The 24956-nt window shown below is 54.0% G+C and overlaps 2 protein-coding genes across 4 annotated transcripts; one reads left to right on the top strand and one right to left on the bottom strand.

Annotated features, from left to right (window-relative positions):
• Positions 1–1329: 1329 nt before the first annotated feature.
• SNRPD3 (small nuclear ribonucleoprotein D3 polypeptide) lies at positions 1330–12619 on the bottom strand. Its single transcript, XM_027088853.1, has 4 exons — positions 12075–12619; positions 10534–10677; positions 3325–3517; positions 1330–1575 (listed from the first exon to the last, which is right to left on the bottom strand). Exons 2-4 carry the CDS (start codon positions 10657–10659, stop codon positions 1514–1516), a joined length of 381 nt encoding a protein of 126 aa, XP_026944654.1. The 5' UTR covers positions 10660–10677; positions 12075–12619; the 3' UTR covers positions 1330–1513.
• Positions 12289–24956, top strand: GUCD1 (guanylyl cyclase domain containing 1). 3 transcript variants are annotated; one of them, XM_027088850.1, is made up of 6 exons: positions 12289–12423; positions 17425–17509; positions 18360–18525; positions 19705–19796; positions 21675–21916; positions 22594–24956. In XM_027088850.1, exons 1-6 carry the CDS (start codon positions 12318–12320, stop codon positions 22683–22685), a joined length of 783 nt encoding a protein of 260 aa, XP_026944651.1. In that variant the 5' UTR covers positions 12289–12317; the 3' UTR covers positions 22686–24956. The 3 variants fall into 3 exon arrangements, with proteins under 3 accessions (XP_026944651.1, XP_026944653.1, XP_026944652.1); XM_027088852.1 differs by lacking the exon at positions 12289–12423 and adding an exon at positions 12804–13116 and having other exon boundaries at positions 21804–21916; XM_027088851.1 differs by lacking the exon at positions 12289–12423 and adding an exon at positions 12811–13116.

Here is a 24956-nt window from a genome sequence, read left to right as displayed (position 1 = left end):
AAAACTAAAAATAGGGGCTTCCCTGGTGGTGCAGTGGTTGGGAATCTGCCTGCCAACACAGGAGACACGGGTTCAAGCCCTGGTCCAGGAAGATCCCACATGCTGTGGAGCGACTAAGCCCGTGCGCCACAGCTACTGAGCCTGTGCTCTAGAGCCCGCGAGCCACAACTACTGAAGTCTGCGTGCCTGGAGACCGTGCTCTGCAACAGGAGAAGCCACTGCAATAAGAAGCCCACACACCGTGATGAAGAGTGGCCCCCGCTCGTGGAACAATGTCCACGTCTCTTTTCCTACCCTGCAAATAGGTTCATCAGTACCATTTTTCTAGATTCCATATGTATGCGTTAATGAACGATATATTTTTTTTCTCTTTCTTCAATCTGTATGACAGACTCTAGGTTCATCCACATCACTATAAATGACCCAGTTTCGTTCCTTTTTATGGCTAATACTCCGTTGTATATATGTACCACATCTTCTTTATCCATTCATCTGCTGATGGACATTTAGGTTGCTTCCATGTCATGGCTATTGTAAATAGTGCTGCAATAAACTTTGGGATATATGTATCTTTTTAAATTATGTTTTTCTCAGGGTGTATGCCCAGCAGTGGGATTGCTAGATCATATGGTAGTGCTATTTTTAGTTTTCTGGGTTTTTTTTAAATTTAATTAATTTATTTTTGGCTGCGTTGGGTCTTTGTTGCTGCGCGCGGACTTTCTCTAGTTGCGGCGAGCGGGGGCTACTCTTCGTTGCGGTGCACGGGCTCCTCATCACGGTGGCTTCTCTCATTGTGGAGCACGGGCTCTAGAGCACAGGCTCAGTAGTTGTGGCACGGGCTTAGTTGCTCCGCGGCATGTGGGATCTTTCTGGACCAGGGATGGAACCCGTGTCCCCTGCGTTGGCAGGCGGATTCATAACCACTGTGCCACCCAGGGAAGCCCTGAATTACCTTTTAATATTGGATTACTTTTGCTAAATGCTGAGTCACTGGGGTTTCCAGGCTACAAGGTCACAGTATTAGGTTTTTTTCACAGACCATGACCACGTGTGTTGTGTTGTTCAAGCTGAGCTGATGGTGCGCCCACAAAGGCTGCCTGAACAAAGTGCTGCATGAATGTCCGTGCCGACAAACGAGGCAATCTGTGCACCCTCGGAGTTGTTCCAAGGGCTTAACCAGCAACTGGCCTGGAACAGCAGCTTATGCTCTTATCAGTAACTATGCTACTTCAAACTGGAAAAAAGCAGGACATCTCCCAGGGTGTGAAAGTTTAACCTGCTTTCAAAGCAAACACACACACACACACACACACACAAAAAACTACAAAATGAACATACAGTCCTTATATTCTCAAAAAAAGAAAAACCCACCACAATTATTTAGTTTAACATTTACCCAGATCTAAAGAAAAAGATGTCAGAAGATAACCTAGGACATATACATACGCACGCACCCCCTGACCCAGATAACCTAAAAGAAAAAAATAAGGGCAAAGTTCTGTCCAAGATAAATTTATCTTCGTTTCTGGAAGATGTTGCCACGTCCCATTCCACGTCCTCTCCCTCTTGCGGCCACTACAAGGTGGGGAAGAGAAAGGACAAGGCCAGGTCAGTAAGGACTCATATCACAGAGCAGCCAGAGCCCTAGGACATGGCCCAGGAAGGGGACTGAAAGGCCACCCCGTCCAGCACCACACTCACCCCGTCACATTTCACGGGGTAAACAGAGACCCTGGGAGGGGCAGGTGCCTGGCATCAGAGCTGGAGAGCCCTGGACTCCTGCCTTCCAGCCCAGCACTGTTCCCCACCAGAGGCAAGGCCTTGTGGCAAAGGTGGTTTGGGGACCCAGTATGGGAACCATAGAAAAGGTGACTTCTCAGAGCTGGCCCAGGGTGAGCTAATAAAACATGACAGATGCATTTAATTCACACTTAAAATTCTGAAACAAACAGATGTTAAATGTTAATATCTATTAAATCTGGGTGAGGGGTTTTATTATTCTTCGAGCTATTCTGCAGGTGTGAAATATTTTGGAATGGGGGGAAACACCAAAACCACTCCCCACATAAAGATTGCTGTTCTCTGTGACCCAAAGGTTCTAGGAGACCAGTGGCTTTGAAGAACAGGTGACAATATCCTGATGGCTACTAACTGGAGCCTCACCCCTCTCCTCTTACACAGCCTGGGGCTGGCACAGGCACAGTGGCTCAGGCAGAGGTCAGCGGGCCGAGGCAGACTCACTGCCAAGTGCCTTCTAGTGCACGGCCACTGGGCTCCTCCCTTTGCTAGAGAAGATGGTATCGTTACACAGTGACAACGAGGGCAGCCCTCCTTGAGGAAGCAGAGAGAACAGCAGCTGTAGCACAAAGCTGGAACTTCTGAAAATAGTTCCTTCTCCAGGACAAAGGTCCAGAGCTTTGGTCCCATCTCCCCACAACTATCTCTCTTCCAGGAAGGGCAAGGAGATTCTCTGATCAGTTTTTCTGGAGGGCATTTTAAAGGGTTACTCTACTGAGTCTTTAAACTCAACATATGTACTGCAGCTAAAGATACTGACAGAGACGCTGGTGACTTTCCTGCACTGTAAAGCCTTTTACCAATAAATACTAAGACAGTTCCTAGCGACTGCATTTGCTTTCTTAGCTAATCAACATGGCAGAACTTTTCAGGACCCACATACAAAACTCTGGTTGGGCTAACCAAGAAAAGAGGTCAGACCAAGTCACCGGGAAAAGGCTAGTCCCACTTTTGGAAAGTGGTAAAGGAAGGACTTATTTTCAAATGTAAGAAGTTTTGAAAATGAAGTCAGCCCCCTTTAATGGGTAAAGATGGCTCAAAACTGCTTACTTATCTGAAAGTGGATCCCCCCCCCCAATTCCCTTATTTATATTGCGTATCAGGAGACATTCCCAGCCTCAAGAGGAACTATTATCCCATTGCTTTAGGAGTCAGCTAATCAACACCACAGTGCCTCTAGTCAGCAAACTAGGCCAGGGCAAGCTTCCCCCAGACACCCCAGAATTTCTGAAAACAAAGGGCCTCCTAGAGAGTCATTACAGGAGACTTATCTACTCTTTCATTTAAGTCCCCATCTTCTTTCTAAGGAGCCACTTTGGAGTTTGCATAGCTCCTGTGAATGGGATCAGGTGAGGCAGACAGAGAAGGCAGGGCACTTGGATCCCCCAAGACTGCAGGGAAAAGGGGTGGCAGTGGGTATGGAGTGGCTCAGGTCAGGTCCACCCCCATGCCTCAACAACAACAGGGCATTTCTAAAAGGTACACGACACACCCACATGTCACAACCAGTGCACGAGGAGCACCTACCTTGGGCCTTCAGAATAGCAGCCTTTCCCCGACCGGCCCCTGAGCCTTGGTTTTTATTTTTCATGCTCTTTAACATGGGTGCGTTTTTCAGCATGTCAGGCAAAATCAGAAAGCGGATCTTGCTGCCACGGATGTACACCTGCTCCAGCTGTGCCACTCGGCCATCTCTGTATGTGACTGTGATGTTGGACATCTGGAAGGGAACCACCGGCTCATGAGTAAAGGCCAACAGCACCAGTGGAGAGCAGGGTACGTGAAGACAAGCCTTGGCAAAGAGGGGAGTCCAGAAATGCAGAAACTCACATCACTAAGTAAAGCTGGGGGAACTCCAGAGGGCCTATTGTGTGCGCCAGGGACTGTGCTCAGCACTTCACAGAGATGGTCCTAACAGTATGAGATTTCCCCCCCACACACCTTTTTTTTTTTTTTTGTGGTACGCGCGCCTTCACTGTTGTGGCCTCTCCCGTTGCAGAGCACAGGCTCCAGACGCGCAGGCTCAGCGGCCATGGCTCACAGGCCCAGCTGCTCCGCGGCATGTGGGATCTTCCCGGACCGGGGCATGAACCCGTGTCCCCTGAATCGGCAGGCGGACTCTCAACCACTGCGCCACCAGGGAAGCCCGAGATTTCCCATTTTTAAAGATAAAAAAACTAAGGCACTTGTCCAAGGTCCAACAGCCAGAAGGCAGGGGCTCCTGATTCAAATGCCTGGACTGGCCCCCAGAGCCCCAACTCTGCCATCCTCGCTCTCCCACCAGCACGTGATAAACTAACTGAAATGGCTTAGAATTGCTTGTCCAAACCCTGTGTCCCCTCCCGTATCTGCCCAGCACATGGACTGCAAAGGCGCCATGAGGGTTACGAGCGTGCACCAGATGCGGTCCCTGACCTCCCAGGGGACACACTCGAGTAAGTGAGACAGAGCCCCTCTGGCTTGGGTGACAGGGACTGAGAAGTGGGGGTGGCAGTGCCTGCACGAATGGCTCAGAATACAGGACAGGTGTGAGGCGAGAGTTCACACAAAGACCAGACAGGACATGGAGCAGAGGAACTGGGACTGAGGGCAGGGTCGTCACCTCAGAGACTATGGGGCCATGCAAGTTTGTGGATAGAGGCAGGGCAGACAGGGCTAGGGCGGCACTTCGGACAGATGAATGCGTCAACCATGGGATGGGGGGTGGGGGATGAAGGGGGGCTTAGAGGAGAATCCAGCCAGGATACTGGCCGGGCGTGGGAACGTGACACAAACCTGCCAGTGCCAATCTCAACAGGCACCACGTTTATCAGATAAAGCAGCTTATTTTACCAGCCTTCTGGATGGAAAAGGACTACAATTTATTCAGAATGGGTCAAGCCTACATGGGAGAGAGGTGTGCTGGCTCCCCAATTTCTGCTGCTTGTTGTCACCTCAGCCTGACTTGCTCTTTTCTTCAAGTGTTAACTGGCCCCCGTGGCCTCTGCATGAGCGCCCAGCGGCAGAAAGATCAAACACGCTCTAAGGCTGCCCTGCAGCTGCCAAGCCGCCTCCCCTCCAGCACATCCTGGTACATCTCACTCCCTCCTCTGTCACTGCCTCCCCAACCCTCTCTGAGAATCCCTGACAGAGGCTGTTACGGAAGATCAACAACACTTACACTGAGTGCTTTCACAAACGGCACGTGTCCACCTGGGCTGAAGCAAGAAAGAGCCCAGCATCCCTAGTCCTATTACAGCCTAGGAACCAGGCGGGCCGCTGCCTCGCGCTCTCTCCACGGCACCAGCAGAGAAATGGCCGTGCCGTGTATCCCTCCGCCGGGTACACAGCTTGTCAACAAGCCCGAGCTGCGCTCGCATCATGAGCTAAAGGCAGCAACTTGTGTGAACTCGGTTTAAATGAAAGTCAGGCAGGAACACCCCGTCCATTCAACTCTCCCAAACAGCCACAATGAAATACAGATGGCATAAGCCAGGTGCCCAACTGCAATGACACTTTGGGGAGAGAAGATCTTAGTACAGACCGTCTCTGTACTCATTACCCACATGTCTGGGGCCGGGGTGGAGAGTGCTGGGTGGCCAAGGATAGTCGGTCACAGCATCCCAGCTGCGGGGCACATGGCAAGCAGCCAGCAGATGTTCACCCCCTCCCTGTCCCACCATCCTCATTTTCCTGTCTGGAACCTGACAGTCAGAACTGAGGGCTTGATGCTTTCAGAGGCAATGGGATCCAACAGGTTTACTCTAGGCCTCATTTTAGAGACTGTCGCCAAGTTCACAGACTTGGGAGTCAGACACTTGGGTTTAGATTGGCTCCTTCCATGCTTGGTCACCCTGGGCATCTGGAAGCTTGTCCTCAGAGAGGTCCTGTAATGATTCAAGGACCTATTGTATGTAAAACCCCAGCATAGTACCTGGCACAGAATGTGCATGCAATGAACAGAACCTTCTGGCACTATTAAGCACACAGCCATTTGGAGACAGGTCCTAGTTTGACAAGATAAACTAAGACTTCAAAATACTTAACAGCACCCAGTAGAATTTAGAGTTTGGTTTCTAAATTCTACTCCCAACCTAAAAGAAAGCAAGGCTCCTGAAGAAATGGCTGATTCCAGAGCTGGGTTAGGGAAGGTAAAAGATGAGCCTGTAACAAGCATCTTATACCAGAAGGTAGGGATGTGCTCCCCCAAAATGACCAGGACACACCAAAGGACACAGGAGTCAGCCTGAGAGGCTCCTACTGGTCAAATCTGGGATAACTGGAACATCAAAATCAACATTGACAGCAATGGATTGTAACACCCTTAACAAAACATATTGACAGTATGAGCCTATATTGATAGTAAATGAATGGATAAATGGGGGGTAAGGGAATGCACTTCCATACAGCAGACCCAATAAATACAGAAAGAATGATGGAGGAAAAACAAAAATTATTCTTTGCAACCGTAATAGTAAAAAGATTCAAGCAAGAATCTTCACAGGAAGCTAAATGGGGCTGAGGAATGGGACAATAATGACGAACAGAATGCTCACAAGGTATTTACTTAAAGAACCTCCCCACAAAATTCTCATTAGTTACAAAAGGAAAAGGAACATACAGTGGAGAGACCACATAACACCTTAACCAAAAGATCAAGGTTAACATTGCAAACAAGGGGCAAACAGGTGTTTAGGCCTGACTGACCCTCTGAGGAGACAAAAATCACACAATAACAGCCCATAAAAGCATAACCCAAATCTAATTAGGAAGAAGCATCAGAGAAACCCCAATCAAGGGACATTCTAACAAAATAACTGGCCTCTAGTCTTCAGAATCATCAATGGTGTGAAAAACAAACTTGGAGGAACCGTCCCAGACTAAAGAAGCATCAAATGAGTTGACAACTAAACCCAGGAGGCAGAGAGGACTACACGGCCATAAAGGACACACTGTGCACCTGTAGAAACTGGATACACTGCAGGCTAAAGTACTGACTCAATCTTGGAGTTCCTGAATAACTGTACTATGGATACAGTAAGAGGAAATATACACAGATATACACAACATATTATGCAATAAAGGAGTATGATGACTGCAATCCACTCTCAAATAGCTCAGAAGAAACATCTAGGTAGATTTTTCCACAGACCATTATGCCACAGCCAAGAAAACAGTTCAAATAGTCCTGTCACTGACAGGGTGATCATGCCAAAGCCCCCAAAGCATCATTTCTGCAGAATCTATTAACTGTCACTTTTCCCCCACCAAAACGTCTAGGAATTACATCACTTTAAAGATAATGAAATTTTGGATTTGGCCCTTACTCTCTTTTTAAAAAATAACATTTACTGTGCTTTATGATCACAAGCTTAACACATGATTGTCATTTTAAGGTAAGAAAAATATTTTTTTTAATTTAATCACATATAATTTCCCACGAAAAAACAACTATTCACTTTGGTCTTCCTCAAAAACCTTTTTTTGTTTTAAATTTTATTTACTTATTTTTTTGGCTGCATTGGGTCTTCGTTGCTGCGTGCGGGCTTTCTCTAGTTGCGGTGAGAGGGGGCTACTCTTCGTTGCGGTGCATGGGCTTCTCATTGCGGTGGCTTCTCTTGTTACGGGCTCTAGGCACACGGGCTCAGTAGTTGTGGCTCGCAGGCTCTAGAGCACAGGCTCAGTAGTTGTGGCACATGGGCTTAGTTGTTCTGGGGCATATGGGATCTTCCTGGACCAGGGCTCGAACCCGTGTCCCCTGCATTGGCAGGCAGATTCCTAACCACTGCACCACCAGGGAAGTCCCCCACACCATTTTTATAATAGAAAATGTTATTAAAACCCAACATCAAATGGCAAACACTGAACTCCAGCTGCCCTCTAGCAAAGAACAAGCAGAGAGAGAGCCAAGAGGACACTCTCATCCCCAAAGGGCACACTTACTGGGACTAGGAAGAAAGGAGAACAGCAGGCACCATCGGCCTCCCAGCCCGGGGACATGTGAGTCAACTGTGCTGGGTGCTCATCACAGTGGGCTCAGCTCCGCCACAGCCTGCTGGGGTCTATCCAACGCGCCAGGTTTCGCTATACCCCGTGAGGCCTCGAATCTTGGCATGGGCAGGGTAACAGGCTGAATTGTACCCACCCCCCAAATTCATATATTGAAGTCTTAGCCCCCACCAACATGACTGTATTTCAAGACTGGATCTTTACAGAGGTAACTGGGCCCTAGTCCAATATGGCTTATGTCCTTATAAGAAGAGATTATGATACGGACACACACAGAGGGAAGACCACATGAAGATAAAGGAAGAACACAGCCATCTATAAGCCAAGGAGAGAGGCTTGGAATAGATCCTTCCCTCATGGCCCTCAGAAGAACCAACCTTGCAACACCTTGATCTCGAACTTCTAGCCTCCAGAACCCTGAGAATAAATTTCTGTTGTTTAAGCCACCCAGCATAGGACTCTGTTATGGCAGCCCTAGCAGATTAACACAGGTGGAAGGAGGTGGCAGGCCCCCACTGTCTGACACGCAACGGCTCATTTATCCTGCACTACAGTCCTCAGGCTGAGGTGCTATTTTTATCCCTGATTTAGAAAGGAGGGAACAGAGGGTGAGGGAGGTCCAAAGCTCACGACAAGTCACACCAGGTGGCAGGCTGCAATGATTCCAGATCCATCACAGGGTCTGTGTGCTTTACTTCACACTGGCTACCATTAGAGAGAACACCAAGGGCACCCGGTCAGACACCTTACCTTCACGTTATAGACGGGAAGTCTGAAGCTCTGCAAACTCAGGAAGCTATCCAAATAAACAGCTGAATAAACAGACGAAGATTCCCATCCTAGTCTTGCATTGTACTCACCAAACTGAAGCGCCTTAAAATGGATGAGGATGCCTTCAGCCAGAGGACTGGACCTATGACAGCCATACCTCATGAAAGCAAAGGAGGCCTGGCCCCACCAGACCTGCAGAGAGGCCACCCACCCACCTCTGTGGCGTTAACACCGAGGAGAGAAACCTGCAGTCAACAGATGTCTATTTCCCCAAACACGAGGGAACCCCCAGCTGGTCAACCTGGCAGGAAAGAGGATGCTCAAAGCTACAGAGAAATCACAAATAAACCAATGAACCCTGTGAAACAATGGATACTTAGGACACCTGTCCTGCAATATGACCTTGGGTAAGTCACCTCACCTCTCTGACCTTCAGTTTTCTCACCTAGAAAATATCAACAGGTACCATATGTTGACATTTACAATGTGCAAGGCGCTGAGCTAGTTGCCCCCCCCCCCCCCCCCCACACACTCTCTCTCTCTCTCTCTCTCATCTGATCTTCAGAACAGCCCTGGGGTGGGGGTATTACCCCAGTGGCAGTCTTAGGAGTGCACTGCTCGGACTGGGATCCACCACAGCATTCACCCTGAAGCCACTCTCTTGTCAGGCTGCCAGCCAATGACTGACCACAGTGGGGGTATAGCGCCAGGCCACCTGTGCCCCATGCTAGACTCTTCCAATGAGAAACCTTCCTTTGCCTGGCTGAGACTTCCTCAGAGATACATTCCTACTCAACCCTCCTTCCTTTCCTCTCTCCTTTCCCCAGTGTCAGACCAGCACCCCAGACTGAAAGCTCTCCTGCTCCCTCTCCTTTACCCTTTATTGTTAGCTTTCCCAGTCAATCTCTTGCAGAACTAATTCTATTCTCATTTTACAGATGAGAAAACTGAGGTGATTAACATGCCCAAGGTCAATCAGAATTCAAAGCCACATCTGATTCCAAAGTCCAAGCTCTTAAGGAGAAATTATGTTACACTTTGTAAAGCGATGCCATACAAATCCACCTGACTATTAACAAAAAGCAATGCTGTGCCACGGGAAGGGCACCACATCAAGAAGTGGCTCCAACATTTATTAACAGTGACGTTCAGTAGATGAGTCCTTTAATCTTATTCTTCCTATCTTTTTTTTTTAAGGTTTATTATTTATTTATTTTATTTATCTCTGGCTGCGTTGGTTCTTAGTTGCGGCATGTGGGATCTTTCGTTGTGGCTTTTCTCTCTCTAGTTGTGGCGCACGGGTTCCAGAGCACGTGAGCTCTGTAGTTTTCGGCACATGGGCTCTAGTTTAGACATGCAAGCTCAGTAGTTGTAGCACTCAGGCTTAGTTGCCCCATGGCACGTGGGATCTTAGTTCCCTGACCAGGGATCGAACCCACATTCCCTGCATTGTAAGGCGGATTCTTTATTACTGGACCACCAGGGAAGTCCCCTATTCTTCCTATCTTATGGATGATGAAACTATCACCAAACCTGCTTACCTCACAAGGTAGTTGCTATAAATGCAATCAAATGAGATGCCTCCCCCAAGAAAAATGGCAATAAACACAATATGTGAGCGGAAGATTCTGCTAACTGCAAAGCACTATGCAAACATATGGGGTAAATGAACAGTGGCCCCGAACCCGATGGTCCTCTTGAAGGTAGTGTCACTTTTCTTAAACAGGTCCCCAAAATATGGGAGAAAATGATTATGGGATTGGGAGACACAAAGAACAAAGTTAAATATTCCAAACTTCCGAATGGCTCTTATTTCTACTCACATCCCCAGTACCTGTAGCAGTGCCTGGCACACATTAGGCACTCGGTAAATAACTGCTGAATGAGAACTTCAAAAAGACCCCCAGCCACCATCTTTCTGTCCTCCAAGGCACAGGCTCAAGCTTCCCCCACAGCCTCAAGTGCAAAGCAGGATACCTGGCAGTTCATGTTGTCCTCCGCTTCAATGAGCTTCCCTCGATACACCTCACCAGTGTTCGTCTCACATGTCACGATGTGACCCTCAGCCTCATGCAGGACTTTAATCGGCACGCCAATAGACATCTCGGCAGGAAGAGAGTTCTACAGTGAGAGAGACAACAGTTAGTTCACCTTTCAGAGCCCAAGAAGGCATGTGGCAAACACCATGCCCTCAAGGCCTGAAACTACACAAAACTTAGACAAGATGCCAAAGGTGCGTTTGTTATTATTATTATTATTTTTTACAGAAAAAAGTAGCTTAATTCCTAGCTTGAAGGACCTATCTGGCAAACACATGCAAGATGTGGGTGGGGAGGAACAGGGGAGCTAAAGGGAAAGCTAATGGGAATGAAAAGTTCCTCCCATCTCCCTCCCACTGTAGATCGCTTACTTTTCATCAAATAATTATGTGTTCCCCAATACTGTGTGTTGGAGAAGAGAAGGTTGAAATGCATGTATATTTGTCAACCCTCAGTTGTAGGTAACATCTCTTGGAGAACCTATGACGCACACCTGAGCTGTCCAAGGCAGTAGCCACTGTCTGCATGCAGCTACTGAAATTAAACTCAATTAAAGTGAAATAAAATTAAAATAGAAAATTCAGTCCCTCAGTCACATCAGCCACGTTTCAAGAGCCCAATGCAGTGGGCACTAAGCAGTGCAGATACAGACCAAAAGATCCAGGCAAATCGAGAAGAGGCAGTGCATTTAATTCAACCCATTAACTGCTCTCTGACCCTCCACTTACTTCACCATCAAGGCTAAAGAGAAAATAGCAAAGTGTTCACAAAGTGACAATGTGCTACAAGCAGGAAATGCTTATCTTGGAGGAAAAACATAATCAGGGCAAGAGCCCGACTTGACCTAATTGAAAGGGAAAAGCAGTGGACTCTTTCCGTTCCAAGATGGGCACATCTTGTGTGGTCAAGAGAGGAAAAGGAACAGGAGAGGTTGGGAAAGACAGGCTCCCCTGGCGCGGAGCCTTAGGAGTGTGGATTTTATGCTGAACGCAGTGGGGGAACCACGGCAGTATAGGAATTATCCGATGGAAAGGCATCCGCACTTACAAAATGAATCGAACACGATTTAGAAGTAGGGAAACTTGATAAAAACTTGTGTAACAGTGTAGAAAGCATGAAGGGACCAGTGTCTGAAAGGGGGATGGAGGCTGAGATGCAAAGGGCTTTGAAAAGGATCACCCAGGTAGGATTTGGGGGAAGGAGGCAATCAGTCAGAAATGATCTCAAGACCATTACCTGAATGATTCAAAAAACACCGGCCTGGAGAGGTATAGAAACTGAAGAGCATGTACTTTGGGGAAAAGCTAACGAACTCACTCCCAGGCGCTAGTGAGGCGACGCTCATGTTTCGATGGCCAGGCTTCCCGCTCTTCTCCCTCCCCGAGCCCCGCAAAGCTTCCCGGCAGCACGTCCTCCTCCAGTCCCCGGCTCCTCGCGGGTACCTCGGCCTACCCTCGCCCGCCCCCGGCCTCTCCTCACCGGTTCCGGTCTCCTCTTCCTTTCTGGTGCGGAGGTGACTCTTACGACTGCGAAGGCGTTAAGCGAGTGAATGGCGGGTCCCGCGCTCCCAGAATACCACGCGTTCCCAAAATGCCTCGCGCAGGGCCCGCCCCCTTCCTTTTCCTAGTGGCGGGCGCGGTCTCGCCTCTGCTTTCTCCTCACCCTGCCGGCTGGGAAACTTGGGCTCTGGTATAATAGTTCCGGGCCCGGAAGAGAGGGCTGATGACCGGACCCAGGTGCCGCCGGAAACATCGACCCTCGGGCCGGCAAGGGCAGAAGGGGGTCGCGTTTCCAAGCACCCCACACCAGCGACGGGCTGGACGGCAAGGTGGGCATCGGGGGCGAGAGGCGGTGGGGCCGAGGGTCAAGACCTGCCCTCACAATCTAACCTTGAGAACCCGGCAGCGCCAGGTGAGGGGTGCCCTGAGCGAGGCGAGTATCCCACCATACGGATAGGGAAACAGGGACGGAGCGGAGCGGGGGCGGCCTGTGACCGTCCCTCCAGGGGGTTGGAGTGGGGCTTGCTCTCCCGGAGCCCCGCGCTCTGCCTCGGCCCGAGGCTGGCGGAGGAGCTGGCCGGGCAGAGGCGGAGCTTGCTTGGGGAAGAGCCTCTGGGGAGCCCGCGTTCGCCCGGGCCTGGGCGGAGCTTCCGGGGAGCCGGGCGGGGAAGGGGTGCGAGGCCCGGGAGGCCAGGGGCGGGGCTCCCGGGAGCCGGGACCGCTAGCGACCGGACGAGCTGAGATCCCGAGCCCTGGGGCCTGGAGGCGTAGGAGTCGGGGCGGGGCGGGCCGCGGCCTGGAAGGGCCAGGGCGGGGCTTGGGGCGGCCCAGCCACTGCCTCCCCTTCACCCCAGCGCGCTGGTGCTGGCGGTGGCTGCCCAGGAACCCGGCGCGCACGGGTCCCGCTCCAGCCCCAGTCAAAGCCGAAGCTGCAGCCGGCTCCGGGCCGGGGCCATGGGAGCCCCCCGCCGCCCGCGTCATGAGGACGGAGGCGGAGGCAGCGGGGCCGCCGCTCGAACCCGGTCAGTGCTCCTCGAGGGCTCAGCTCTCACTCCGGGGAACAGGGGGGGACCCCGCCCTAGCGCGGGGCAGGGTCCGGCCGCGCGACCTTGGGCCGACGGCCGCCGCGGCCCGGGCTGTAGAGCTTTGAGCGAAACCTGGCCAGGTGTGCACTCCGCCTTGGCCACCCCACCGCCAGCCCCGGTTAGTTTGGGTTTCCTGATACTTCCTGGGCTGGGACCCCAGGCAGCTCTGATTGCGATCATGGTGGGAGGGTCCCCGTTGAAAGTCAGGAGCGGCACCTTCCGCAGAAGCGAAAAGTCCTCCTGGGGCTTGGAAGATCCTGTCCCCTCGGGTAGTTAAGGCCTAGAAGGGCTGGGAACTGGCTGGGAGTACAGAGCAATGGGGGAGGGCCTTCCCCTGGCCTTCCAGACTCAGCGTTTTGTCTTGCTACAGTTCTTCACTCTCTAGTTCCTCTGCCCCAGGTGGCCTGAGTTCCTTTGGGGCGGAAACACAGACTGACCCGTTCAGTGCGGCGGGCCTCAATTTGCTTTTCTAAGTGGGGGAGGGGGAAAGCAGTGATTCCTGCTCTGCTTAAGGCACAGGGTTGATGAGAAAGAGAAAGGGCTGGTAAACTCTAAAGTGAAGTGCCAACACACTGGAGAGGTCAGGAGCACAGGAGACCCCAACCCTAAGGCATTAGTGGGACACTGTGATTGCAGCAAGGAGTAGGGCCCGGGGCTACCCTGGGATTTGCCTGCCTACTCCTCCAATTACCTAACTCTGTGATCTTGGATCAGACACTTGCCTTTCCTGAGCCTCTGTGGTGTAGTGACTCACGTTTACAGGGAGCTTTCTGTGGGCAGGCACTGTGCTAAGTTGTTTACATGCAGAGCCTCGTTAATGCTCATAATGACAAAGTCGGTTACCTATGTTATTTGCACTTTTGCAGATGAGCAGACTGAGGCCGAGAGGGGTTAAGTATTCAGGGCCAGTGAACTATCTTCCTTCCTTGGCAACAGCTGCCAACTGAAGCCAGGCCAGCACCTTCCAGGCAGACCCTAGCTCTCAGGTGGGACAGTCCCTTGGCTCCAGGCATCAACATCTGGCAGCAGCTTTGGGCTTGGAAGGCCTCGCCTACTCTTATCACCCCCCACAGGAGTATCTCTGGGTCCCTCTTGGCTGACCTGCTTGTGCCAGGATTCGGGATGGCCATGTGGGGGACGTTTAGCCACATTGGGGGTGGGGTAAGGATAAAAGAGTTAGAGATCAGGGCAAGAAGAGAAGGGGCAGCAGAGTTCCCGAGGGCCCTAGAGAGCCGCCGACCCCTGCGACGTTTACAGCTTAGGCATAGGGGAGGCACAGGAAGAGTCAGAGCCTGGCCAAAGATGGCCCAGCTAGCCAGTGTCAGAGCCCAGGCCACAGAGCAAGGAGGGAGCTGTGAACAGAGGGGCACAGTCTGGAAGCCTGGGGGAAAGGGGAGTATTGTGACACGTGGGCCTGGGTATCTCGAAGGATAAGGTCTTTTTGAAAAAAACTCCTTTCATTCGCGATTCAAGCATGTGTGTGTGCCTGCTGTGGTCTGAGGGTTGGGAGGAGGCAAATGTTGTCTGCCTGCCACTGAGGAATTCCCAGTCTGTCCAGTGGGGAAGTTACACACCACCTCCAATCCTCCATATAAAGGGCCTCAGGGAGGGAAAGAGACCAGAGCATTTGGATGGGAGACCACCTTTCGGACTAAGGGATATGCAAGAGCAAAGGCTGGGGAGTAAACAGCCCATGTAGAGAAAAACAAAAAGGCAGTTTAAAGCCACAGTGAGGGGTTCTTGAAGAGGGAGGCACCCACCACAAGGGGACAGCACACTGCATAGGCTTCTCCCTCCACTCAGCCCGTTGGGGGATTACTTTAGGATGTGAACACCTGGAGGGCAGGGCTTGGTCTCAGTTACCTGTAATGTCCCCAGAGCCTGGCACACAGTGGTGCTTAATAAGTTCGTTTTTTTTTCCAGCAAAGGTTTGATTTACTACTAAGCATCAGACATTAGGCACTGGGAATAACAGTGAACAAGATTAGCACATTCTCTGCCCTTAGGAAGCTTACAGCCTAGTGGGGAGACAGGATAGCTTTATTTTATTTTTCTTGTTTTTGTTACTTTTGCTAAGTACTGTGAAGGAAACAGGGAAATACTGTGAAGAAGAGCCCCTTCTCCCAAAGGTACAGTCAGAAAACGCCTCTCATGGGAGGAGACTTTGAGCTGGGACCTGAATGACAAAAAGGGGAAGACTTGAGTACTGAGGGTAAGAGAGTTCCAGAGCTGCACATATAAAGGTCCTTGGGTGAGGGCCAAGGTGAAGCGAGTGAGGTGGGCCCTACAGGCCTTAGTAAGAGATAAGAACGTTATTCTAAGAGCAATGGGAGACTGGAAGGGATCCCTCCAGATGCTGTGTACAGAAACAGGAGAGGGGCTGGGGGTAGAAATTGGGGCAGAGGACAGGCAGAAGTCAGGCAGGATGGAGCCCTGGGGGTTGAATCCATGGCAGTGGATGGAGGGAATATTAGAAGGCCTCTAGTCATGGCCTGGGTTCCTTTTAGAGCCAGAAGGAGGGAGCAAAGCCTGAGCCTGCCTGGTCTAAGTGTGCCACGCCCCAGCTGGATGGAGATCAGGACTCACGGCAGCGCCTGTGAAGGGCTTCGCACACATTCTTGCCCCAAGTGCCCACAGCACCCTGCGGGCTGGGGTCTGTGAGAAAGGAGCGGGCACCGAGAGGCCATGTGACTCACCCAGTTGGTGGCCTGCACTCACCCGTGCCATCCTGCCTTCCAAGGGCCCCGCAGGTGAGGCATAGGAGGAGAGAGGACAGTACAGTGCAGCGAAGGAGCAGTCACGGGTCCCTGCCTCCTGGGAATGCATGACAGCCCAGCAGGGCACAGATGAGCTCCATGCGAGCGTCTCCTCCTGTGAGCCAAAGCATGAACTCTGGCCCGGCAGAGTGCAGATTAAGGAAGGGGCACGGCCAGCCTGGCATCAGGGAAGGCCCCAAAAGTGCTGGCATCTGAGCCAGGCCTTGAGACCGGGGAGTGTTTAGACATGGGGAGTAGGAGCTTGGGACCCACTCCAGGCAAGAGGCTGCCTGGACAAGACCAGCAGGTGAAAGGCCAGGACAGACTCCAGGATTCATGGGTGGCCCTCCTGGTTGGTGCACGCGGAGGAGGCCAGGGCAGCTCTGCACAGACCAGTCGTGGGTTCAGGAGAGTCCCCCGGAGACCCCTGAGGCAGGGAAACCACATGGGCTGAAAGGCCGTCCTAAATGAACAGAGTGCTCACAGCCGGAGAGAAATCCTTCAGTTCTTTAGACTCTAAGCTCTGTCCAGATTCACAGGATCCCAGGGCAGGAGGGTCCTGCAGGCCGCGTGCCCGCTTGCCTGCCCCAGCCCTGCCTGGTGCTCCCTGGCTCTCCTCTCTAAGGCACACCCCCCTACTTCCCCTATCCTGGCCCCTTGTTTTTCTCCTACGCTGCTTGTTTTTGCTGTCCACCAGGGCAGGGACCTGTCTGTGTCACTCACGACCATCTCTGGTTCACATGCCAGGCACTTACTAGGCTCTTGGGAATTATTTGTTGATTGAACAACTGAATCAGACCAAAGTCCCTACTTTAGAGATGGCCAGACTCTGTCCAGCATGAGGGAGTCAGTGGCCTAGCCCACAGCCGGCCAGTGGCAGAGCCAGGGCTGGAATGCCAGAATGCCTAGGTCGGGCCCTTTCTGCTCCACCCAGAGTAGCTTTCCACATGCAGACACGTGACCGTCCCCTCCTTGTAGCCCTGGGGGCTGTGGAGTCAGGGGCCTCAGGAATTCAGACATGAATATCTGCTGAGTGCCTCCCGGCTGCCGCCCTGTCCCTGCCTCCTTGGAGCACCCACCACAGAGAGGGCTCTGGAGAGGGGCCTGTGGGGCTGGGAATGCATGGAGTGGGGGGCCAGGCACAACAGGGGTCGTCATGGAGAAGTGACGTCCGTGGACAGGAGTTAGCTGGTGAGGATGCGGGGAGGCGAGGAAGCAGAGGGTGCTGGAGCAGCAGCCATGAAGGCCTTGTCCTGGGGAGGTATGGGAGCTAGCCCACTGGAGGGTTTTGTGTAGGGCTGGCCTTCTCTGACCGGCATTTTGGGGAGATCACTGCCATGGTGAGGAGAATGGATCAGGGGGCCTTTTGTAAGGCAGTGCACTGGTCCCTGAATGGCTCCTGCAGGATCTGGGCAGCAGCTGATTATGGTGGGAGTGGCAGTGGTGGGCCCTACACCAGGGTCTGTGACCTCCGTGTGTTTCCCTGCAGGGGACTTTGTGCAGCTGCCCGTGCCCATTATCCAGCAGCTCTACCACTGGGACTGCGGCCTGGCCTGCTCCAGGATGGTGCTGCGGTGAGTGGGCAGGCCTTAGCCCTCCCAGTCCACAGCACCTGCTCTTGCGGGGTGGCACACAGGGAGAGACCTGGGTGGGATTCATCGTCCATGTGTCTCTCCTCTGTTGGGGCTTGTGGGAGGCCCAGCTTCCATCCAGGCTCCATCCCACCTGCAAAAGCAAGCAATGGTGGACCAGGCCTTCCAGGTCTGCGTCCTGAGAATGCCAGGGCTCTGGAATGGCCAGGAATTCCCAGGTGCCCGGGCCTGGCCCACAGAGTGACCCCATGATTGAGATGTGGTGTCCTCCCCACTCTTGGCCTTGGACTCTTGGGAGACTGAGTCACTAGGGAGCTGACCGCTGAGCTGAGGCTGCGTGAATATCACAAGAACCTTGACCACTGGGGCACGGAGGGACCATAGCCATCTCCTTGTCACAGAGTTTTCAGGCAGCAGCCTAGAACGCCAGGGCAGCCTCTCCCTTACCCATTTTACCTCCTGGAATTCCAGGCAAGATAGGGTTCAAGAAAAGGATTCTGTACCTAAAACTTAGAAAACCACTGATGTGGTCCAAGCACTTAGATGGTCCTAGAGATGAAGCTGGCGAGGCCAGAGAGGATGGCAAGACTTGACCAAAGTCACAGCCAGCAAGAGAGGTCAGACGCAGAATCCAGGCCCTGGACTCCGTGGCCGGTGCAGTGCCCCCAGCAGCCTCGGGTTGTGCCTGGCAGTGTGTGGGCAGGACGTAGGAGTTCATGACAAAGGACAGAGCCTTATGGGGGCACAGGAACTCAGACAGTGGCTGGCAGGCCCTCGGGTAGAGGGTGACCCGGACCAGCTTCCCTGACCTCAGCAGCCCATCTGCCCACAGCTACTTGGGCCAGCTGGACGACAGTGAATTCGAAAGTGCCCTGCAGGAGCTGCGACTGACCAGGAGCATCTGGACCATCGACCTGGCCTACCTGATGCGCCACTTTGGCGTGAGGCATCGCTTCTGCACCCAGACCCTGGGCGTGGACAAGGGCTACAAGAACCAGGTGAGCGCCGGCCACTGGCCTTCACCAGATGTGGTGATCAGAAGAGGGTGTGGTCCAGACCTGGACACCCAGGTGAGCACCCGGTGTTCAGAGACCAGGGAACCAAGGCAGACGTGCTAAGGGCAGAACTTGTGAGCTGTCGGACCAGATCACCTTGGGTCCAGCTGCTCAGAGGACCCCAGTGGTGAGCCGGGTCCCTCCTGACACCCCCACCACAGACACCCGCCGCCTGCCTTCGACAGCACCTGACGATGCACAGAGGAGCGTCCGGGTGACCTTCCTGTGTCCTTCCCTGTGTCCCAGCATGAGCCGGGCCAGGCCTCAGAGCACACACTGTCCTCCTCTACCATCACTCACCGATTTTCTTCCTTCTCATGGGGACAGCTGGCTCCAAGTTGGGTCATTGGTGTTCTGGAAGAAAAAACAATATACTGTCTTTCATTTCTTTTATTTTTCTTTTTAAAAAGAATGCCAGCATAGCCTTTCCCATACCCCAGTGCATTTTCCCACCCTGCACAGCTGAAGCTGGTCTCACCTGCCTCCCGCAGGGTGGATCACGGCCCATGCTCCAAACTTTGGCAGAGCAGAGTCGCTACTGGCCTCGCTGGCAAGAGGGTTGTCGCACGGTGGCCAGTGCTCCTCAACCTAACTCTCCTTTGAACCTTCTAGGCCAGGGGAAGAAGGCTGACAGATCTGGCTTGGTCAGCGTGGCCGCGAGGCAGAGGAAAGGGCCTAAGAGCAGGGTATTTTCTGCCTCCCCCACAGGGGCTCTGGCCCCCTTAAGACCCCTGCACCAAACAGAGATTGTTCCTTGCTAACATATACTGGCTGAGCCGAGTGGTGGCTAGATACCCAGGGGCCTCAGCCGGCCCGTTTGCTCATTTACTCCAGACTCCTGCCCATCAGGGTACACAAGCCCGGGGCGGCTAACCTTCCTCAGGGTGCCAGCCTGAGCCTGCTGCCCACCCATCGCCTGAGCATCCTCCTCATTCTCTGTGTGGTCCTGCACTCCCGGCCAGCCGCCCTGCCCGCTTGGGACAGACACAGCCTTCCACCCAGGCATGCTGCCTGTGCTGTCCCCCTGCAGGCTGGGCTCCTCTGCTAACTCCAGAAGGTGCTGTTTACTTCATCCAAGTGGGTTGAGGGCAGTGGCCTCTCCAACTGCCCTTCTCTCTTCAGTCCTTCTACAGGAAGCACTTCGACACAGAGGAGACCCGGGTGAACCAGCTGTTCGCACAAGCGAAGGCCTGCAAGGTGCTGGTGGAGAAGTGGTGAGTCCACCCCACCCCTGCCCTTCCTTGTGCACCTGCTCACCCACAGACTTGCAGGTTGGGGGGAGGCCTCAGGAAAGGCTGGGGAGTCAGGCAGAACTGGGGTTTCCTACCCAGCTGGCCCTGGGCACTGACTGACTTGCCCCCCCTCCCCAGGCCTTAGTTTTTCCATCCATAAAATAGGGACAAGTGGGGCTACATGACCTACTATACACAAAACTCTGGCCTGGGGTAGATCCTGAGTGGGGGATGAAGGAACAGGTGAGCAAGACAGACTCCAGCCAGCCCTCGGGCTGCTCACAGAATGGTGGCATGGGATAGAACACAGGGACCCTAATAAAGGGGTGACAGCCTGGGGAGCATGCTGGCACGGTGACGGAGGGTGACAGGGACAGCCCAGGGTCACTGTCTAGGGAGGCCTGGCTGCCAGATCTCCCCACGGGCTGCTCGACCTTATGTGGATCCCGCTTCTCAATCTATACGTGGGGGCAGGACTCAGGAGACCCCACGAGCGACTTGGCCAGATGCAAACCATTTCTTTCCCTGGGCTCCCTGTAGGTAATGCGCCCAGGCCTGCTGGCTCAGACCTGGGCTGGGTCCCCCAGACCTCCCTTGGGTCTCCCATTCCCCCCAGATTTCTGTTTTCATTGTAACGTAACCTAGGCACACGAAAGCCCACTGGGAAACAGGGAAAATGTCTCCACACATCCTCGGGCCCCGTGAGCACATGTTGGAGGGAGAGGCAGCCGATGTGTGCTTAGTGGCACTTGACAGGTGCTTCCTTGTTGAGTGGAGAGCTGGGGCTGTCCCCGTCCCACAGGTGAGGAAACTGATGGGAAAAACAGTGTGAGCCACCGTGGCCACCCCAACTCAGCCGTGCTGTGACTCGAACCTGGGACTTGCACCCCCGGGGTCCCATGGAGTCTGCCCTTTTCCTTCCAGCCCAGCCCCTGCTTTTCCCGATAGCTGAAATCCCACTCTGGTACATACCGTTGGCAACTCAGCCAGCTGTTTCATTTCAAAGACCAAATGGAAAAAGGGCGTATTTCCCTGGGCCAAGGCAACAGACCAGACGGTCCTGTGACTCAGCGTGGCTGGAGTTGGGCCAGGCCATGAGGTGCTAATGTGTGCTCCTGAGGAGCTTGTAAGGATGGAGGGCCCAGAGTGGGTGAACGTCCCCCCCGTGAAGATGGTGGGGCCCCAGGCACAGAGGACCCTTGCAGCCCTTCTCCCCTCTGGGTCTTACTTGGACTTGCTTCCTTCTGGGGGCATTGGAGGGGGGCTGTGCCTAAGAGTCTGGAGCAGCTGGCTGAACTGAGAGTTCCCCTCAACGTGCTGCTGACCAGTCCTTCCTGGGCAGCCCCTTCTGCCACGAGGAGCCTTAGAGAAAAAGAAAAATAACCCTTTCAGAGAAACACTTGGTTTTGAAACTGGTGAAGGCGTGCTTGACTCAGATTTTGGGAAGCAAATTAAACCAACAGTTTACATTAATCACGCATCATTTAGGGTAAAAGACCAAGGCAGGGGGTGCTTGTACAAAAGAATTCACTAACCAGGTCAAGACGTGGGGTGCTGCTCCAGTGGCCCTTGATGGGGGTCTGTCTGGAGCTGAACTGTCACCCTGTGAAGGGCCTGATGGGTCCAGCTTGTCCTGGCCACACTCAGAGCCCTCCAACCCTGGTCCCATGCTTGGCCCCCATCTGAGCCTGGGCCACCGTAACAAAGCAGGACATTCCCACCTGCAAGGAGCTCAGGGCAGACACAAGCCATGTCCCCAAGCTTTGTGACACAGGACAGGACAGGGGTCCAAGTGGGGGTCCACTTGAGAGACGGGGAATGGGCCCCAGCGGCGCCAGCTGACCTTCCTCCTGCCCACAGCACAGTGAGCGTGCAGGACATCCAGGCCCACCTGGCACAGGGCCACGTGGCCATCGTGCTGGTGAACTCAGGGGTGCTGCACTGCGACCTCTGCTCCAGCCCCGTCAAGTACTGCTGCTTTGCCCCCAGTGGCCACCGCTGCTTTTGCCGCACCCCCGACTACCAGGGCCATTTCATCGTGCTGCGCGGCTACAACCGGGCCACTGGCTGCATCTTCTACAACAACCCGGCCTATGCTGACCGTAAGTGTGGCAGGCGGCAACAGTGGGCAGGGCGGCCCCTGGCCGCCACGTCTCCTCCCATTCAACCTGGTGTGGCCAAGACCTACCTCAGTGCCTTCTCCCCAGAGCCCCTCCTCCCCCTGGACTCCCTCATCCTTGCCACCCCTCTGGCCATGCAGGAAACCAGCCACAACTTGGGGCTGTGCCAGACTCCATACCCCCGTCATCACAGGCCAGCCCTCTCTCCCTCCCACTGCGCCAGCCCCCTGCCACCTCCCGGGGCCCACCCTGCTGTCTCAGCTGCACAGGCCGCAGTTTCCATCTCCCCCAGGCCAGCCCTCCGAGGATAGCCAGCACACTTGTCAGAAAGGAAAGTCTGCCCAGCCCCGGCCCCAGCCCTGGCTCCAGAACCCCCCAGGGCTCCCATGGCCCTGGGGATGGGGAAGGACCATCCTGACTCACACAGACTTGTCCCGTGCGACCTCGCGCGTGTTTCTTCCCCTCTCTGGGCCTCACTTTCTCCATCTGCTGAACTGGGGAAAGGTCAGAGAACAAGCTCACACAGGCTGCAATAGGCAAGGAGGGCTTCCTGAGCAGGGAGGGGCAGCCAGGCATGTGGGATGTGGCTTCCCTGGGCGCTAGTCAGGCAGGTGCTCGCCTCACCTGCTGACCCTGCTCTGCCCCTCGTGCCCCAGCAGGAATGTGCAGCACCAGCATCAGTAACTTCGAGGAGGCCAGAACCAGCTACGGCACGGACGAGGACATCCTCTTTGTCTACTTGGACAGCTGACAGCAGGAGCCTGGTGTGCCCAGGCCCTTGGACCCCACCCTGCCCTGCCCCAGCTGGGCCCACTCAGGAGGCCCTGGCCCAGGTCTGGGGCTGCCAGGGCTCAGATGTGGAACTGTGGCTCCGGCTCATGTGACCAAACCCCAGGGAGTTCTAGGAGGCTGAGTCCCACGTGCTTAATCCACCAGCGCTGAGCCGTCATGCCACTTACCCTGCACTCCTGCTGGTTGCTGGGTCGTCCCCAGAGCATCTGAGTGGAGCCTCCCCCAGGACCCCGAGGCTGACTCCAGCTGTTCTCAGGGGACATCCACCCCTACGGGTGCCCTTGTTGCCTGTGAGCCAGACCCAGGGCAGAGGGGGAAGCCTGAGCCCATCTCCGCACAGACCTGGTGAATGAGCCCTGAAGAGAGATGTTGCTTGTCTGTTTGGAGACTGTGTAGCTGGCCTGGGCCCCGGGGCTGGGACTGCTCCAGCCTTGCAGGGACCTGGAAGTACTGCAGACCCCCCTGGGCCTTTGGTGGATGCTGCCGCCCCCTCCCACCTCCCAGTGGGACCAGTTCCTGCAGCTGATTGCAAGGCTTCTGGCCCCTGGGGAAGGCTGGACCTCAGGCAGAAATGACTCTGAGGCCCCTGCGGCCCTCCAGGTACTCCATCTCCTTGGGGTGGAAACCTGGGCTGCAGGTGGGACCCTGGCTCCTGCTGGCCAGCAGTGCTCACAATGCCTGACCCCGAGGGCCAGGAATAGCTGCCTGGTCCCCAAAGATGCTCACACCCACGAGGCTTCCTGACTAGGCAGGCAATGGGGCTTGCGTCTGAGGGCGGGGAACCCCAAGTTTTGCAGGGTTGGTTGCTGGGGCCCTGGGCCTGCGTGGCTGATCAGTGGCTGGGTGTGTGGGGGGTACTGTGACCCTCCACCACCCGCCCTGGTGTTCACATCAGGACCTTTTGCACAGAACTTTGGGTCTCTTCTGTCTGACAGGAGGGGTGTTACCTACCCAGGATCACACAGCACGGCACCATAGCATGGACTAGAGCTGTTTTCTTTTTCTTTTTTTTTTTTTTTGGGAGGGGGAGGGTGGTGTTTTTGAGATTTAAGTTTTCACTTTATGGGGGTGAGACTCAACCTCAAGTAAGACAATAATAGTGAGATTGTAGGTACTTTGGAACCACTGACACCTCTCTTCACAGGACAGGTAAGCCAGCCCCAGTTCTCTTTCAAAGGGGCCTCTCACCATACGGACAGAATCTGGCCCAGGAGAGTGGTGGAGCTGGGTCTTGAACCTGGGTCTGCACCTGAAAAATAAGGACAATGGATCATTCCCAAAAGGGCTGGGGACACCCATGCCTCGGGTTGCCTCTGGCTAGGGGGAAGGGATGCCCCAACAGCCACACCGCTGCAGCACCCTGCATCTCTGTCTTCCGGTGCCCGAGGCATGATGTGGGGCAGCTGCTGCCCCTCCCTCAGACTGCCGACCATGGCCATGCTCCATGTCTGCCCCCATGGAGCCATGGCTACTCTGAGGGGCAGGGGTGGGCTCTGCTGACAAGGGCTGTCAGACCACCTAACCACATTGTTTCTCAACACCAGACGGCCTTGACCAAGAGGGAGGCGTTGTTGGCTGGGTTTCAGAGACTAGTGCTGCCTGCAGACTGGCCTCGTGTCCGTTGCCTTAATGCTGGGTGGCCCAAGATCCCAGGGAGCGCTGTCCCACGCCCAGGTGGCTTTGGGTTTGGGTGTGCTCAGGAGGGGTCCAGGTAACACTGGTGAGGACATATGTGTCAAGGGAAACAGGAAGTGAAGCTTTCAGGATGGCTCCCTGTGAGTGAGGCTGGCACAGAGAGCAGCCTCCACAAAGAGCGGTCACGGCACCTCTGTCCATCAGAGACACTCAATCCCTGGGCTTGGAGGAGGGCTTCTCAGGGCAAGCACAGGTTAGAGGTCACCTGTCTGGAAGATTCACAAGAGCCACCTGCCCCTGGGGTGGTGCCACCTGCCTGGGGAGGGTCATGGAGGCAGGACACAAACCTCATTGTGTCGTATTCTCGCACAAATCATGAAAATGGGGCTGGAGATAGAGCCCAGACATCAGGAACTCTGCCTACAGCACGTGGCACCACAACCCCCTGGCCACACACAGGGGGCCACGCTGGACAGTTGGCTCTGTTCACTCCAGCCACCTGGGGACAAAAGGGATCTTTTGCATTACAGAGATTTTATACATATATTTTGTTTGTAATGAGCCATTCTCAGTAAACATTATCCTCACTGCGAAA

Source organism: Aethalodelphis obliquidens, unplaced genomic scaffold (assembly GCF_003676395.1).
Source record: "Aethalodelphis obliquidens isolate GAN/ISIS:26980383/991018 unplaced genomic scaffold, ASM367639v1 scaffold63, whole genome shotgun sequence".
NCBI lineage: Eukaryota > Metazoa > Chordata > Mammalia > Artiodactyla > Delphinidae > Aethalodelphis > Aethalodelphis obliquidens.
This window is presented reverse-complemented; position numbering and strand designations above follow the sequence as displayed.